Source organism: Morone saxatilis, unplaced genomic scaffold (assembly GCF_004916995.1).
Source record: "Morone saxatilis isolate NCDOM2014 unplaced genomic scaffold, NCSU_SB_2.0 Contig24, whole genome shotgun sequence".
Lineage (NCBI taxonomy): Eukaryota > Metazoa > Chordata > Actinopteri > Moronidae > Morone > Morone saxatilis.
The window spans coordinates 24,162,779-24,180,442 of NW_023339807.1; the positions used below are offsets into that span (position 1 = coordinate 24,162,779).

General features: G+C 42.5%; 2 protein-coding genes across 2 annotated transcripts in view; one reads left to right on the forward strand and one right to left on the reverse strand.

Annotated features, from left to right (window-relative positions):
• scap (SREBF chaperone) overlaps positions 1 to 16,506 on the forward strand; it is a gene marked incomplete at its 5' end in the record, with an annotated part of 31,338 nt that extends 14,832 nt beyond the window's left edge. The window contains 12 exon segments of the mRNA XM_035672980.1: positions 743 to 955; positions 2,288 to 2,673; positions 3,219 to 3,368; positions 7,867 to 8,068; positions 8,351 to 8,466; positions 8,994 to 9,546; positions 9,904 to 9,989; positions 10,447 to 10,529; positions 11,253 to 11,419; positions 11,553 to 11,633; positions 11,886 to 12,092; positions 12,724 to 16,506. Of these exon segments, the coding sequence (XP_035528873.1) occupies positions 743 to 955; positions 2,288 to 2,673; positions 3,219 to 3,368; positions 7,867 to 8,068; positions 8,351 to 8,466; positions 8,994 to 9,546; positions 9,904 to 9,989; positions 10,447 to 10,529; positions 11,253 to 11,419; positions 11,553 to 11,633; positions 11,886 to 12,092; positions 12,724 to 12,969 (2,490 nt within the window). The 3' untranslated portion in view covers positions 12,970 to 16,506.
• The window catches only part of ptpn23a (protein tyrosine phosphatase, non-receptor type 23, a), a 20,155-nt gene continuing 17,934 nt past the window's right edge, over positions 15,444 to 17,664 (reverse strand). Inside the window, exon 26 of the mRNA XM_035672981.1 lies at positions 15,444 to 17,664. Coding sequence (XP_035528874.1) covers positions 17,335 to 17,664 — 330 coding nt within the window. The 3' untranslated portion in view covers positions 15,444 to 17,334.

Genomic DNA, 17,664 nt, shown 5'->3' on the forward strand with positions numbered 1-17,664 from the left:
TCTTTCCTGTCACACATACGTAAACCTTTCATTGGTCTTTGCCCTGCTAAATGAGCATTAGCACCGTAAGCCTATAAATGTACGTACACAAGAAATCTGGTTAAAATATCCTCAAACCCTTAATCCTTAAACGAATATGCGCTATATGTAAAATATGTGAATATAATGGTTGTAGTTTACTATCTGTTGATTTCTTTTATTTTATTTGTTAGTGATCTTTTAGTCTTTAAAATAGTGAAAAATGACCAATAGGTTTTTGCCAATTGGTGATCAGATCTTATAGAAACGGTTGAAGGGACTATTGGTTTTACTACACCGATTTTTAATGTAAATTTAATTAATTTACTATCAGAACTAAGATGTTATAAGTAATCTCTAGAATCCGCTGAGCCCCGTTAATCAGCACGAGTGACGAGGGATTTCTAAATCCTTAATTACAAACCAGTTTGCTGTCCCTTTTCCATTCTTCTGACACCGTACATCTGTTCTGTTCAATTCACTTTTATTTGTATAGCGCCAAATCGTAAAGCAACTTTCATTTCAACCTTTTATTGTCATTCAACAAACACAGTTGCACAATACAGCAACAACATTGACCACCCTGTTCAGCCTGGAGCACCAGGTTTTAGCAGGAAGTACAACTGGGTGTTGTCTTGAGTAAAAAGTGTTTGACATTGACATTGAATGCAAACACCAGTTAGTGCAAACAGATGTGTAAACCACCTCACTCCCCCCCCCCTAGCTGGCCGACTTGAACCGCCGGCTGCCAGCCGAAGCAGGACTACCGCCACCCAAGCCTGGCCCGCTGCGCCCACGCGAGGTCCCCCCACCACCACGACCCTCCCCACACACAATCACCCTGCAGACCCCGGCCTTCAGGAACCTGAGGCTTCCCAAGAGGCTGCGTGTGGTGTACTTCCTGGCCCGCACTCGCCTGGCGCAGCGCATTATCATGGTAAGAAGATAAATTCAAAGCTGACTGTAAATTTGTACTGTGTTACGTACAGTCTGCGGTCTGACACTGTTGCTTCCTGTGCCTGGAGTCACTGTGGTATTAATTGCATTCTGATTGTATTAGTGTGCAATGACAAGGACAGGTCAAATATTTGTTACTTCAGTGACATCAGTGTGGCCGCACCCTCAAGCTGACTTTTAAGTATGTGCCTTTGTTTAAAGTGGATAAAGTAGCTTTGCAGTTGAAACTACATTAACAGGAACTGGTAGCTTAAGGCTACTTCCACATTAAGCTAGGTAAATCTGGGGGGGAAAAGTATCCACACTAGTGGTTTCAGGTTCTTTTTTTTTGTCTAAACCAAAATGTTGATGTCTTTTTGAGTTTTAAGTGTTCCCTGTCCACTTGTGAGACAGGCTTTTACAGATTCATCCACTTTTTAAATCATCCACAGGGATGGAAAATGCCAGATAAAACTGGATTTATTATCGTGTAGTAAAGAGTTACAGCATAGCTTCTGAGTCAATGCATGTAGACATAGTATCTGAAGTGAACTTCCTCAAAATGTGACCACACACTGGGGCCACGAAGATACCACATAGAAAATTCAAGAACTGATTGATGAGCCTGAGCAGCTTTCTTTAACTGACCACATTAAGAAAGCTGTAGACAGGCTCTCCTTTTTAGTAATCTGTATCTAGCAAAGCCATCTCCACTGCAAACCTTTGACTTGCTGCGACACACTATCATAGTGAACAAAAGAATAATTGCACATAGAAGTATGAAGTGGTCTCCTGTTCTGTGTGAACACTCCCAGTGCTTTGTATCATAATGTCAATGAAAGAATGTGAACACAACCTTGCATCAAGTACAAGTCCAGCTTTAGTGTGGCCAAAATAGTGTGGAACAGATGCATTTTCCGCTTTTTGCCAAATTAAATGGTATACGGTCACAGACAGGGACACATGACTAAATGTTTCTCACCCACTCGCTTGATGAAGTTTCTCTGCTGGCTATGGCACACTGTGAATAAATTTGCATGTGAATGATTGGTTTGTTATGACACTTGGTAAAAGAGAGATTAGTTATTATGACAAATGTTTCTGACAGATAGAAAATATGCTTATATGATTTATATTATTTGACAATGTGATATGATATATTATGTGAACAAGATATATGAATGTAAAGAATGAGAGAAGGTGGAGACGTGACTTTTTCAGGCCTCACTGAACATCAGTCGAATGAAAGCAAAAGTCAAAGCAGCTCGAGCAGGAATCTCAGATAAGACACTTAACCTGACTGATAGTCATCATTGATTCGCTTCACCTCCAGGTTGGCACGGTCATCTGGATCGGCATCCTCGTCTACACCGACCCGGCCGGAATACGCACGTACCTGGCCGCACAGGTGTCTGAGCAAAGCCCTCTGGGAGATCCCGGTGGAGGTGGTCTGCCCCCTCACCTGGGAGTAGCCCCCGTGTTTCGTGCAGGAGATCCTACCAGCACCCTCAGCATTCACCCTGCACCAGATCCAACTCCCTTACCTGAGAACCAGTCACAGGGCCACCATGGCTCAGCCAGGGCAGGGCCCCTCCCCCAGGCTCCACCCGCTGTGCCCCAGATCACCTGGGGGGCGGAGGACGAGGAGGGCTGGAGGAGGCTCTCCTTCAGGCACTGGCCATCGCTCTTCAGCTACTACAACATCACTTTAGCCAAGAGGTGAGCAGGAGAGTTATTCAGTGTTTACTCCCAGTAGAACCCACTGACCCGAGTGAGTCCATTTTAGGTTGACAAGTAACTGACTCATAAATGCTCGTAAATTGCTTGATTCAGTGATGTCGTAACTGCATAAGCTATTTTGTCAGTTAAGAAAACTCTGTTTACGATATCTGCCTTCCTCCTTCATTAACCCCTAACTCCAGTTGTATCTTAAAAAAAGAGATTCATGTTGTAAATAAAGTTAAAGAAAAGTCTAAAGTCTTACTTTTATTGTGTTCTGAAAAAAGCAAGATGACATAGACATTAAATTCTGACAGCTCTTTCATATAGCAGCCTGTCAAACAACAACTTTCTGACTTGGATGGGGTGAAAGGCAGGGACAGATAGTATTTGCAGATCTGTCTTTAAAGGATGGAGTGGCCTATAACATACTAGCATTTTACTACTGACTAAAACTGTGTTTATGCTCCTACATAACTGTGCTTTGGCCAGTTTTTGCTTGTGCACACCATCAGTTTTGTAATATCCTCCTTTTTACACCTCAGATACATCAGCATCCTGCCTGTCATTCCCGTCACCGTTCACGTGAGTCCCCAGGAGGCCATTGAGACACGTCACCCCCAGGACACCAGACACCCCCCTCCACCCATTCCCAAAGTCTCTGCAGATCTACAGACGGACCTCACCCTCTACAAGTGAGTACTAAGACACACACACACACACACGTCCTTTCGCCTGATTTTAAAGAAACAGCCCTCTAAATCACAGAGTTGAAGTGCAGTAATGTAAAAGTAACACTGAAAGAGCAATCAAAGATCATCAGTCATAGTGATGTATCATATATGCAAAATAACAAAATAAATCCAAAGTGTCAGTTTCAGCAGCTCAACAGAAGGTTATTGTAAAACACTCTTTCTACAACAACTGTAAAAATGATGAAGGGAGAAACATCATGTTGTAATGTCATATTACTAAAGCTCTCCAAATATGTCAGCCTTCATTAAAAAATATGGCAGTAGGTAGGGAGAAATCACTGCATGTAAATGTTTGTTTAAAGTTATTATGTTGGTGGTGTCTCGGGCCGCTGGTTTCTCTTCTCCGTGTAAATAGTGTAACAGTTTATAATTCTAAAACGTTAACTAGACTAAAGTATACTGTAGTGAACTACAGTGCAAATATTTGTTATCATTGCATTTGTTGTGATGGTTACATAAACTCAAAGTATCCAACTCATTGACTTTTTAATGTTTTATTGTTTTACAACATTGAATCATTTCATAATCAGGCTTTTTTACACTTTGATCAAACAATGTTGAAATGGAAATGTCCCTACAACCTGATCCAATCGATGAAAGACTTTCTTTCTTTTCTCTTTTAGTCTGCCACAAATTGATCAGTTTGGGGAAAAATGGGAAATCTGCACCTTGTTTGAAAAGGAAAGAAAAGAAACAGCACTCTAGTAGTGTAAGCAGGGGCCACAGCAGTTAAAGGTCCTTGGCCATGGGTCTTTGCACCAGTGTGTCATTGAACTGATTGCACAGTGTACATAGAAACCTTTGCTGAAGTCTCTTCTGCAGTAGTCTTCATCTGGAGGTAGAACCGTCAAGGTCATCTCGAGCTCTCAGGCTCATGTGTAACACACTGCCAACTCTGGGCAGCGAATAATGACACATTGGATTTATTGTTTCACTTTTGGTAAGTGATAGACTTACGATTATCTAGTATTGTGATAATCGGTATCGGCCGACGTCAGACTCACGAGGCGAATAAACAAAATGTCTTCAGACACATCTGCAGGTGTTCTTGTCAGTGTGGTTGCTAGGGAACGATGTTAGCGCTCCCCCTTGTAAGTTTTGGGAAAGTGGTGAAAAAGTTGGTTAAGAGCCCTGTACTCTAACCCTCAGCATCCTGCTTTAAACATATGTCTGAATTTTGTGTTTTTATGCAGTGATATCTGGAGGTACAGTGTGTAGGAAGAAGGAAATAAAGGACTCTGGGATGCATGCGTGCACTGTGTCAGGTGTCAGTGGACTGATTGTTATCAGAGAAAAATAGAGACAGAAAAGGGAGGACATTTGTTTTCTAAGCCTTCAGCAAGCATTGTCTTTCCCTGACTTGACAAGCCTGGCAGACAGGTTGCTTTAAAGATACCTGTGGTCTGTGATGGAACAGTGGAGAATAAGATGACTCATCCTGTATAGTCTCAGAACAATTAAATATACTACTTGGTTAAATGCATTTCCTTTTTTTTCTGTAGCTCTAATTTTAGATTTTTCAGAGGAACACTTGACATCATGTATTGATTCTGTTTTACAAAGAAGTGCTGACAGCTTCTTGGAATCAAGGGTTCATCCTTGTAATGTTACAGGTAAACCTGTTTGGGAAAGCCTGTGATAGATGGGAACATTCAGTCGTCTCATAAATGACTTCATACACGGTGTTGTTGTTGCTGTTGTATTGTTAAGACTCCGCAGGGTCGAGTTCTCTGTGCGGTGTAGCGTAAGGCACTGCGCTGTGACCTTGACTGATAAGTGGAAGGTTGAGTTCTTCTTTTCATCTTTGGACAGAAGATACGAAGGCTATCAGCTGAAGTTAGGTCAGGGTCATGACCTTCATAGCGGGGAAGTGGCGGCTGAGTTTACGGCTTGTTTAGACGACCCTGAGACAGAGAGAAGGCCAGTGTGATAAAAGGTGAACAGAGCAGGTTGCAACACAGGCAGATTATTTTTTAATCACTAGAAAGGATCTTTGCATGGAACAAAAAACAACAATGAAGCCTTAGTTCAGGTTCAGTTTCTCAGTTATTTCCACTCAAATGTTCCATATATGAGCACAAGCTATTTCAAGCCGTTGTGGCCCGTATATTTAAATTCAGTCTGCACAAAACAACACTCAACGCCTCATTGCTGCTAGATCTCTGTCTGCGTCAGAGCAAATTGATCAAATCCCCAACCGCCTCCTGCATTAGCATTTAAATTAGGTTGAATTTCCAATGTATCTCTCATTGTGTGTTCATGTTCATTCAAAGGCTCTTCCGGCAGGTTCACAAGCTCATAGGCGGTCTGTGTCCAGAAATAAGAAGAAACTTTGCCTCGGGTTGGGAATAACAGAGAAGGAATTAGGAATTCTTCTTAAAAATTGAAGAAAAAAAAGAAACAAGTTAGTGAACAAAACCACTGTATCATGTCCCCTCCTGATGGCACCTACTTCATGAAGTGTTAGAAAGTTTGTGGAGAATTGCTTGTAGTGTAGCTGAAAGATAAAAATTGTATCAAAATTCGTCAAGATATGTGCTATTTCTTTGTAATGTCAATTTCTTTCTCGAATATGAAACAAACAAGTCACAGGGTGTGCCCAAAAATCATTTCTGTAGAACTTAATAGCTTAAAAGTTTTCTATATTTCCATACAGCCGCACGTTCAGCTGTTCAAAATTGCACAGCATTATCCAAGTGTCCTTGAGCAAGATACTGAACCTCAAATTCCTCCCACTGCTGTGGCGCTATACAAATACAGTTAATTTACAATTTACCATTTTAGCCTGTCAACCACTAGGGGGACATGGTGTGGTTCCTTGTGTATTTTTCAGTAACATGGATATAAGAGATCAACCCTCCACATTGTTCAAAATCACAATTCTCACTTGCTAGAATCACAACCTTGCACAGCATTCAACAGGAGGGGTCCAGGCACTTTCTCTGACTCTGTGTACGTGCTGCACTGCCATGTGCAGCTCGACTGGGTAGTGCCAAGATCAGATTTGATTCCCTCTGCAGTTGAGCATAACTTGTACACACCAAATGTTGATTTTCCATAGGTTTTTTCTCGAGTGTTGACTAGTTCAGTTTGCAAATCAAACTCACCCTTAACATCTTCACCTCTGGCCTCTTGTGTCCTTCACTTGTGTTCTCACTCCTACACGGCTGACTTTTCTTCATGCTCTGAAAGCTAACAAAAGTACTGACTCATTAACTTGTTTCTACAAAGATTTAGTTATTTCAAGAAGTGTAATAAACTTTACAAAGGATTGAGGGTTATTAGTAAGTTATTTTCTGAGTCTATTAAGTTATAGTCACACACCCCACTGTAACCCCACTTCATTTGTAAGTGGACAGTGTGAGCCCAAAGAACCCAAATGCTTTATGCTTTAGTAGCATACCAAAATGCTACTGAAGTTTTTTTGTATTATTTGTTTAACTATATGATTGGCCATTAATTGACCATACACACAAGGATAAATCTCCATTTTAAGCAGTTTAAGATGCTGGAAATGTCCTCACAACTCCTCGTTTCCTCTCCGTCTACCATCTAATAAAAGCTTGATGACGCAACATTCCTCACACTTCCAGATTCACTGTGTACTTTACTTTGCGTTAATAGGGGAGTTTAAAAAAAAAAAAAAAAAGACTGGTATTTCAGGCAGAGTAGGTCACACTCCTATGGCAGGTTTCATTGTCACAGTTATGCTACATTCCACAGCAGTAGTAGAGCAGGCCGATGTGCTACGTCATGCTTTGCCAGGTGGATAGTTCAGCACATTGTTGGACTGGGTTTAAAAGGTTGAACGTGTGAGGGTGTAGCTGTCATTTTATATTGATTCAGAATTTGTCTCTTTGCTTCTTTAACACACAATATTACTTTACAGGAATATGCGTGTTTATGAAACATAAGGTCAGGACTACTAATAATAATTGTATTCCAGTTAAAAGTGTGAATTGAACATTTTGTAAGTTAAATGTTTAAAGATCACTTCCAGATGTGTATCAAGACATATACAAATAATCATCTTGGTACAGTCTGATATGTTTCTTTTTCCACAAAATAAAAGTTCATTTTCACATTTAAATGCCTAAAAAAATTCCTGCGGATACAAGATGTCTCCATCACTGTAAATTCCATTTCTCAGGGTAATGGTGCACTGTGGCTTCAACATTTCACAGTTGTATAATTGCATACAGCACCAGGAATGACTTCTTCACAAATTCATCGTTTCTAGTGTCAAACTCTGCACATACATCATTCTGCACAGTGAAGGAACAAGAAGAAAAACACATTTTTGAGTGGAGGCGGTCTTCTAAAAATGTTTTTACATAATTAAATGAAGAAATATAAAATGGTAGCCATTGAAAGCTGTGGTTGTGCTTGGCAGAAACCTTCTTTACTTGACTCCTCCTTCGTTCGTCCTTCCTTCCAGGGTGGCAGCTCTGGGCCTGGCGGCGGGGGTCCTGCTGGTTCTGCTGCTCTTCTGTCTCTACCGGGTTCTCTGCCCACGTAACTACGGCCAGAACGGCGTCGCTCATGGGCGCCGGCGCCGAGGGGACCTTCCCTGCGACGATTACGGCTACTCGCCACCCATCAGCGAGATCTCACCACTGCTGCTGAGGGGCCACAGTATGGTGAGAATGGACTCGGATAAAGAAGACACATATACCAAGATGACTGAATAAACTGTTAGATCGTGTTACATGAGTCCAATTACAGTGTCAGTTTGGAACAACAACAGAAAAAGTAGTTCACTGTGCCAAATAACATTTGAACAGGAATAGAAAATAGTTTGTGCAGATTCCAAGAAGAGGTGTTAGCCAAGAATAAATCCAGATGTACAGACTGTGGAAGTTAACTTGAAAATGAAAGCCCATTGGTTAATTTGCTTCATGCTTTGTCTCTCTGTCTTGCAGGACATCGAGTGTTTGGCCAGTGACGGGATGCTGCTGGCTAGCTGCTGTCTGGCGGGGCAGATTCGGGTCTGGGACGCCCAGACTGGTGACTGTTTGACCGTCATCCCAAACCACGGGTGAGAATGTCACAATATTGATTTGTTCCAGTGCTTTGACAGTAACGTTGTCCTGTATAATTGTCCAGGACTTAACAGACTTTTTATTTAAAGGTCTGCTGTATTATTGCTGACTCAAGCTAAACGTGAGTTCAGTATCATCTGGTGACACTCATTCCTCATTGTATCACAACACCACTCTTCTTTTACTGTTTTATGGAATTTAAGCTTTCAAATATGTGTAGAAGAAAATACTCTAAATATTAGCACAACTGATACTGATCTTTTGAGGCAGATACGTATTTGAGTTTTAAGAATGTGATAGCAGTATATTGACACATTTACATAAATCCATAACAAACAAATAAACAAACATTTGTGAACTTGTCAGTGCTCTCTGGTGGGCAGTGGTGACCTCAAACATACTTCAGTACATATTTATTTTATCTGTCAGCCAGCATATGCTGACACAGCTGTAAATCTGCAGTAAGTTAACGTATTAACTTAAATAAGTTATTTGACACAGCTGAGTACCATTTCCTCCTTAGGCTCAGACGTAGCAGCAGCAGCAGTGGCTGCTGGGAGCAGCGGGATGGCTGGGACAGCGTGGGCGGAGCCACGGAGACAGAGTGTTTAGGCTCTGAAGCTCGCGGTCAGGCCATCAGTGGTGATGGCCTATCAGAGGAGGAGGACGGCTACCCGCTGAGGCGCCGCACCGCTCCCGCCCGGCCGACTCTATTCACCGACCAGCCCGATCTCACACCGCTCATTGACACAAACTTCACCTCCCAGCCCCCCTCCCACCTCTCCCCTCCACCCAGAGAAGGCTTTGACTTTGGAGGTCTGGTGGAGCGGGCCTACATGGAGCACGAGCCCCCTTCACCCTCCACCTACCCCTCACCTTCCTCTGCCTCCTCCTCGCCGCCCTCAGGAGCTCAGCTCCAGAGGAGACCCAGCTTAGGAGATGCAGCTGCATTCTTAACCCAGGAGAGAGCTTCCACAGCAGGGACGCAGGCAACAGCAGACTGGGAAAGCTCCGTCTGGGCCATGGAGCTGAGAGGAAACCTGATAGCTGCCGGGAGGAGCAGCGGTAAACTGGAGGTGTGTAAAATAATAAGTGTACCTTGACGTGGAGAAGAGGCAGTCTGCAGTTACATGCCTTATCCAACAAAAACTGGAAAAACACTGTGTGGTCATGATGATGACCACATTTAAAAAATGTACAAAAAGTTAAAGTTTATTAAAAGATTCACTGTATTTGGGTAAAGATTTAATATTTTTAAAGATACTTAGTCTTTGCACCTCTATACATATTTTAGTTACTGAACCCCTACCTCCTCTGTCATTCTGTAATAATAATAATAATAATAATAATAATAAATAACTAAAATGAATACAATGCTGCATACACTATTTGATAAACATGTAAAATGAATGTAAACTCCTGTTTGGTTGCAGTTGTGGGACGCAGTGGAAGGCTCGTTACGCTGCAGTAATGAAGACGGAGTGTCTGGGATCACAGCTCTAGCCTTCCTCAACAACAGGTTGAACATACAAATACACAGAAACACACAGCGCATCCTCAGGGATAGGACTAATATTTGGTTTTTGGTTCCACATGCATTTCTCATTTGTTTCAAGTTTTAGTGCATTTTGGAGCATAAATCTGCCTTGCATGTAGGTAATTCACTGGGATTAAACCAGTTTCTAAACACTAGGTTCATGGCTGAAGTTGCTGCCGCTGCAGATTTCTGTTGCTGCATTTCTTTATTTTCATGTAGACATCATAAAAATATCAGTCAGCTAGCTGTAATTAAGTGAATATAAAACTAAATACAGTTAAAAATGTGTGAACTTCAGTGACGGTGTTTGATGGTCAGTGGATACAAGCTCATTCTCACTTTACCATGAACTGTGTTGTGGTGTCTCGTGTGTATTGGTAAAATAAGACAAGCACGATGACTTTTTATCCTGAGACTCCATGTTTCTCTTCGTCCTCAGAATCGTAGCGGCTCGGCTGAACGGGTCTCTGGACTTCTTCACTGTTGAGATCAACAAACCTCTGTGTCTGCTGCAGTACAGAGGTGAGGCTCAACAACGGATGCCTTTCATTACCTTTATTCTTATATTCTTACAGCTTGTTTAATTGAACTAGCTGCATCGCCTTAATTAGCTTAGTGTGAACTATATTAAAGTGTGACAACCTTATTCAGTAGGTCTTTTTCTCTTCTTAATGCCCTTGATAGCTTTTTATTTATTATTTATTCATTACTGTCATGTAGCATCTGGAAACAGATCAAACTGTCCCTTCTATAGTAGATGATTCTTATATAAAATACTCTTTTAATCAATAAAGTAATCTGCAGTTTAAAGGAAAATGAAAATAATTGTTGCCGTAATGCAGATACATGCAGCACTGGAATGTCACTATCTTACGTTTCACACATTACAAAATATAAACCAGAGCTGCTGCAATTAGTCAATTGACAGACATTTAATCTGCAACTATTTTATCAATCAATTAACTGGTTAAGTCATTTTTATGTCAAATAAAATCCACAGAGTTGGAGGTTTTATTGAACATAGCAATAAATGTAATATTTTTAGATTTTGGACGGCTGCTCAGACAAAACAAGACACATCATGTCATCACGCTGATGTAGGACAGTGCAGTGGACATTTTTGATCCTGATATTAAATAGACCAAATGATTAAATTAACATTTCAGTATATAAACTAGTGATTCCACTAAATGAGAGATGAAACAGGAGGGAGAAATGACCCTAAATCTCTACGTCCTCCTACAGGTGCCCCTGGGCGAGGCAGCATGCCTCCGTCTCCCTGTTACAGCAGCGAGGATGTGATCAGCTGCCAGCTCACGCGCTCGGTACAGTGCGCTCACCAGAAGCCGATCACGGTGCTGCGAGCGGCCGCCGGGAGGGTCGTCACCGGTAGCCAGGACCACACTGTCCGGGTAAATCTTGTTTTTACATGTTTTTAACTGAATTTGTAAAAAGAAAAACCACCAGATCTAAACTAAAATTACTAGACAGTGGACTTATTAGTGTTACCGTTCAATTCTAATCAGTTCTTCCTCTGTTTGTCAGATTTATCGTCTAGAGGACTCGTGTTGCCTCTTCACCCTGCAGGGTCACTCTGGAGGGATCACAGCCATTTACATAGACCAGGTCGGTAGTGCACCTTCCTCTAATACTATTTAATGTCACAGTATAAGTCTGTACTCTCCATACACCAAAATACATCTGCTTCTATGATGATGATGTAGTCTGTTCTTAGTTATCAGTTATATGATTCAGGTTGGGACTTACTTACATTTATAAGTGGAGATTTTAAATTAGTAACCATCATAAAATCCATTAAAAAATCAGTCAAAGCCTTTTTCCTGTTTCCTGCAAACATTTTTTCGTCTGTCTCCTCAGACGATGGTTCTGGCGAGCGGTGGGCAGGACGGCGCCATCTGCCTGTGGGACGTCCTGACAGGGAGCCGCGTCAGCCACGTTTACGGTCACCGAGGAGACGTCACCTCGCTGGTCTGCACCAACTCTTGTGTCATCAGCTCGGGACTGGATGACCTCATCTGCATCTGGGACCGCAGCACTGGGATCAAACTCTACTCCATACAGCAGGTAGAGACGTGTTTCTTTTTAACACGTCTAAAAGGCACCAATCACCAGTGGGCGTCCTGCCATGGCCAGCAGTTAAATGTTACATTCATGTTGTTCAGTTCAAGATGAGGTTTGTTTTGTGTTTTTCTGCTTTTTAGACTGTGACATTTGAATAATTCTTTGTGGCCGAAAGAGTGAACTATACAGAATAAAGACTAAGAAAAGTCCCAGAAACAAACCCTGGCAATAGTCTTCTGACTCTTTGTGGACCACTAATTTAAAAGGCTTTTTATCCCATTAAAAGACAAAAACTAACAATGTCGTTTTGGTAATGTATAGTAAATTACCCAAACAGTAAGCCAATTAATCATAATCACCTGATTTAAGTCACTGACGAAGCAAAATGTCGAACATATGCTCATTCCAGCTTATCTAACGTGATGATTTATCCTTTATATCATTGTCATTTAATTAACAATGAGCACAAACACTTATCTTGGGCATTTTTCACTATTTTATGAAACTTCACAGGTTCAGAAAAACAATACTATTTAAAAAATATATATCATCTTATATTGACCTTCTTACACAACAGCACAGTTTTTCCCTCCTACCCTGGTGACTCGAGCTAACCCCTCTCTCTCCTCACCAGGAGGTGGGTTGCGGGGCCAGTTTGGGAGTGATCTCCGAGTCTCTCCTGGTGACGGGGGGCCAGGGCTGCGTCTCCTTCTGGGACCTGAACTTCGGCGACCTGCTGCAGACCGTCTACCTGGGCCAGAGCAGCGACGGCCAGGGCGTCCGGCAGCTGCTGGTGCTCGACAACGCCGCCATCGTCTGCGACTTCGGCAGCGAGCTCAGCCTGGTTTACGTGCCCTCGGTGCTGGAGAAACTAGACTGAGGAGAGAAGGGTAGCTGCAGCCGTGGGAGCACTCTTAAAAAAAAAAAAAACATGCACTCTGAACATCATTGTCTTCATCATTTTGACTTTTTTTTTTTGGCTTACTTTTTCTGTTTCTGAAACCCAAAGGAAACACGACCATTAGTCCGGTTTCCATGTGCATCTCTCTTTCTTTTGTTGATGTTTTAAGTACAAGCCTGGATGTAACGAGGAAAAAAACGCTGAGGACTGATTGTGCAACCTGCTGCATTTTATGGGAGGGGGGCGGTGACAGACCCTCGATACCCAAGTGTTGACATTTACGAGGGTCACAAGGTTCAAGAGAAGCTGGATGTTTCTCACGTAAAGAGAATCCACAAGTCACCAGTTTGTGCTTTCTGTGTGTGCGTTTGTTTGTTTTGTGGCTCTGCCCTCTATGCTGCTGATACGGGTGGGGCTTCACGGTAACCCCACCCGCCCAGAGAGGAAGATAAAACTGTCTCCTTATTTTTTAATATTCCTGCTGCCTCTTTCGCTCGACAGCGAAGTGCAGCCACAGCGAGCTTGGCGGCTCTACGGCCTGTCGGGATGAGCTGCGCAGTTCTACATTAATGTGAGTGTGTGTGTGTTGGAGACTGAATGAATTTAGGCCCTTTTTTTTATTGCAAAACACTGCTGAGAACAAAAATGGATTGGATATGTGTGAAAAGTGTGCGTAAGGGAGAACTGATGATTACTGTAAAAAGTAAACCTCCAGAGGGGGCTGTTTTTATATGTATAAATCTATTATTTATTAGCGATACCTTTTTTTGAATAACATTTTGTTTATGAATGGCTAATCCCGGCTCCTAAACAAGAATATAGTAATGTGGAAATAATAACATAAATGTAAGATGGTGATTATTTGTTTGGCAGGGTTGGGGCATTGGTTATGTAACGATGATTTATAATATTGAACTGGAAACACTGAAGTGTTTGTTGTTATGGAGTTTGGGGGGGCTGCAGGAGAAAAGGTTCCTCCTTTCGTCCCAGCCTCAGCCTCTAATTCTGGGGTTACTGATGCGGTACAAGGAGCAGCTCCTGTGTGCTACACCTTCATCAGGCTACCTCCATTTTTTTCCAAACTGCTTGAATTTTGGATGAGAATACTGACGTCACGTCGTATTTTTTTTTTTTTATAAATTGTGCCCTTTAAGAGATTTATTTTAAAACTCATTGTTTACTGTAACTGTTTCAACTTAAACCATTTCCAATCCAGGATTTTCATTTTGGCCACAACGTGTTGTTGATGCAAACTTAAGTGGAGTCTGTTGTAAAACCTGTCCGCCTCTTTCTGCAGCCAGTGAAAATGTGAAGAACGGCAACAAATAGTCAAAGTCAATATATCCAGCAGCTGATCATTTAGAGACTCCAAACTACCTGAAGACTTGGTGTCTCTTTTAAAAAAACCTTGGCTGTTTTAATGCCCCTAAAAAGTTGTGAGGAGATCTTCGATACTAAACATTTCCACATGCTTTACCTTATATACACAACTCCAAACAGTGCCAATAAGCACCAGTTATTCAGTCTTACAGAGAATTTACTACAAGCCAAGACAGAAATAAGAGCACGCAGCAACAGGCGAAGAAATATCTGTTGCTTATTGTGATTGGTTGGAGAAGCGTATTTATTGTGAAGATGTTTGATTGAAGAAACCGTGTTGGAGCTGGTTCTGCTACATTTATTTTCTCTCTTTATAAATGACACTGGTATAAAATTCTGTGGACAGGTCCAACAAATTCACTGGTATTCTTCTGTAAAATAATTTCTCTAATTTGAGTATTTTAATAATTAATCAAATTTTACTAGAATCCCAACTGACTAGCTCAATTTCAAAACATTGATGTCATTGATAAAGTATCTAGTCAGCGCCTGAACTTCACCCCTTTACTCTGAATACCCGCTGAAAGAATGTCGTCGTCCAGGTTTAAGCCTTTTCCCTGACTGACCACAACATCCAGAATGTATTTTCTCCAGATCAGCCACCATCTGCTGTAGCTGCGTCTACTGAATGTCGTCCCAGAAGGTGTGAGAAACGAATCCGTTAAAAACCAGCGACTCAATCCTTCACAGTATCACTAATTCAATGCACTACTAACCCTCTCTGACGCGCATGCTCACACACGTTAGGCACTTTTTCAAACGTCGGCTTACTCATAGAAAATGTGGACATAACTAGACGCCTGCAGCAACTAGTAAACACGCACACTGCAGAAATATGTCGAGGAGGCAGCTTATAGGTCTGGTTAAACTGGGATCGATGCAGGGACCAAGTAGTTTGCAAGCAGCTGAAGATTTTTCAATTTGAACTTGAAGAGACACCTGCGTCCCACAGAAACCAGACCTGTGACATCCTTGGCATTGTAACCTGTTAATTTATTAGCTTTGTGTTCTCTGTTGAACACGTTAGTCGAAGAAAGCTTTAGGAATGGGAAAATGTGTAGCTAGTTTTTAGATTTTTTTTTTTTAAACTTGTGTTTTCTAGCAATGTGAATTTGATTTATAGCAAAAGTTTGGCATTTGGGGAAATGTGCTTACACTTATTCACTGTCTGGCTGAGTTAAATGAGAACATTCATACCACTCCGCTCAATATTTGGCTACCAGCAGGCGGTTACCTTAACACTGGAAACAGCTAGTCTGGTTCTGTTCAATGTAACAAAATCAACCTGACGTTAATTAACACGTTGACTATGCCTTGTTTAGGTAAGAACGACTAATAGACCATTTTGGGGGGGGTTTCTTGGCTCTGAACAGTTGCCGGGCAATAAGAAGAATGAATCGGCATTTTTACACGTATGTGCTGATTAACAAACGAGATATAATGTGTTAATTAACGTTAGTTAGCTTAAGAAGTGCTGGTCACCGACTCACCATTCTATAGATCCAGGCTGCTTGCCCCCCCCCACGTTTCCAGTCTTTGTACTAAGCCAACCTCCTGCTGAAGACGGATATGAAAGTGGTATTGGTCTTCTCATCTCGCAGAAAGCGAATGAAATCATTTCCCAAAATGTCGAACTATTCCTTTAAGGAGGGAAGGAGGGAGGGTTGCTGTGGCAGTTTCAGCTGAACCTTCGCTTACTTTGAATGTTCTGGTTCATCACATGCGGACTTGGCCTTATAACAATCCATATCCAACAGTCGGTTCATGAATATGGTTCTGTCCGACTCATGACAGTCAGCCGTGCTTCAAACATACCTTTTCATCCCGTCAGTGTACCATATCAAACGTTTGTGGATGCAGCCCTGTCATCCTCACTGTAACGGCAGAACTCTGATATTTAAGGCTTTGTGGTCCACATCTGATCCCCCGCCGGCTGCCTAAACAAGCAGAAATCAAGTTTCTCGTTGTTTAGACAGCTGTGGGAGAAAAAACAGATCTCAGTGAAGTCTGTAAATCCCCAGATCTGCTCCTTTCTCCCCTTCTAGCCTCCACCCTTCATTGGCTGGCTACGATCTACACAGGCTGTAGTAGTGGAGGTAACTTATTTACTATTTTGTAACACACACAAAAAAAAAAGCGCAAGACTTTTTACTAATTTTCAAATAAAGAGGCTTTGATACAACAGTTTTATGTCTACTGGATTTATTTTATATTTTTACAATAATGAATGATTAGTGATGGGTTTTTTTTGCAGAATGACTTTCGGAATAGTCTAATTTTTTTAAGGTATTTACAGTGTTACAGATGAAGAAAAATAATCAACTTGTTAAGACGTGCTGAATTGTATGTTTCTCTGTGTTACCATGACGACTGAGCTACACGCACTGATTGAGTAGAGTGGGTTTTGTGTCCTCCGCCAAGCTCCTCTGGCCTGCCTGCAACTCCGTGCACTCTTTATTCCAGTCTTTAAAACGATCGCAGGCCAGTGCCGAAGGGAGCAGCCGAACACCATCACACCCTGACGATTACTTGTGAAGTGGGGCGGGGCTATGAAAGTGGAGTGCATGCTGGGATTTTTATTGGGCCCAGATCTGGTGCTGCAAGTGCAGAACATCCATTCATCACAGACGTCGAAATAAAAGCAGCAAAGAGCGACAGAAGGAGTAAAAGGAATACAGACGAGTGCATAGTGATCTGGTCCCAGAAGCCACCAGTGATGGGAGGAGAAGCGAGTGCGTTTGTGTGTCAGGTATCACACCCCTGAATCTGTGGAAATACACCTCACTTCAAAACTGAACCCCTACCGTCTGCCACCAGGCACGTCTTGGTAATTCAACACCACTAAAAGGTCCCACTCTCAGGATTCGGTGTGTTTCTTCTTAAAAGCAGGGTTAGAAAGAGCTACAGGCCTTCGCTGACACCTGGTGGTAAAGTGAAAGACGGGCAGCGATCTGTGGACTCGTCTCAGTGCTTGTTGAGGCTCCAGAGGGGGTCCAGGCTGCTGAGCGGGTCGTCACCTTCCTCCTCTCGAGTCCCGTGGAGACCCTGACCCTCCGCTGGCTGCAAGAAGCTCTGCTTGGTCACCCGCTGCTTCCCCTTGCCCCCTCCCTCCATGGAGAAGGCCTCGGGCGTCAGTGTGGCCAGCAACTCCAGGGACGAAGGAGCCGGAGCAGAGGAAGCGGGAGGCGGGCTGATGCTGGGCGTCGCCTCTGGGACCGGCTGATGGTTGGCTGCTGGTGGCGTGCAGGGGGAGACAGCATCCAGGCCGTTGGGCGGTGGTGGAGAGTTGGTAGG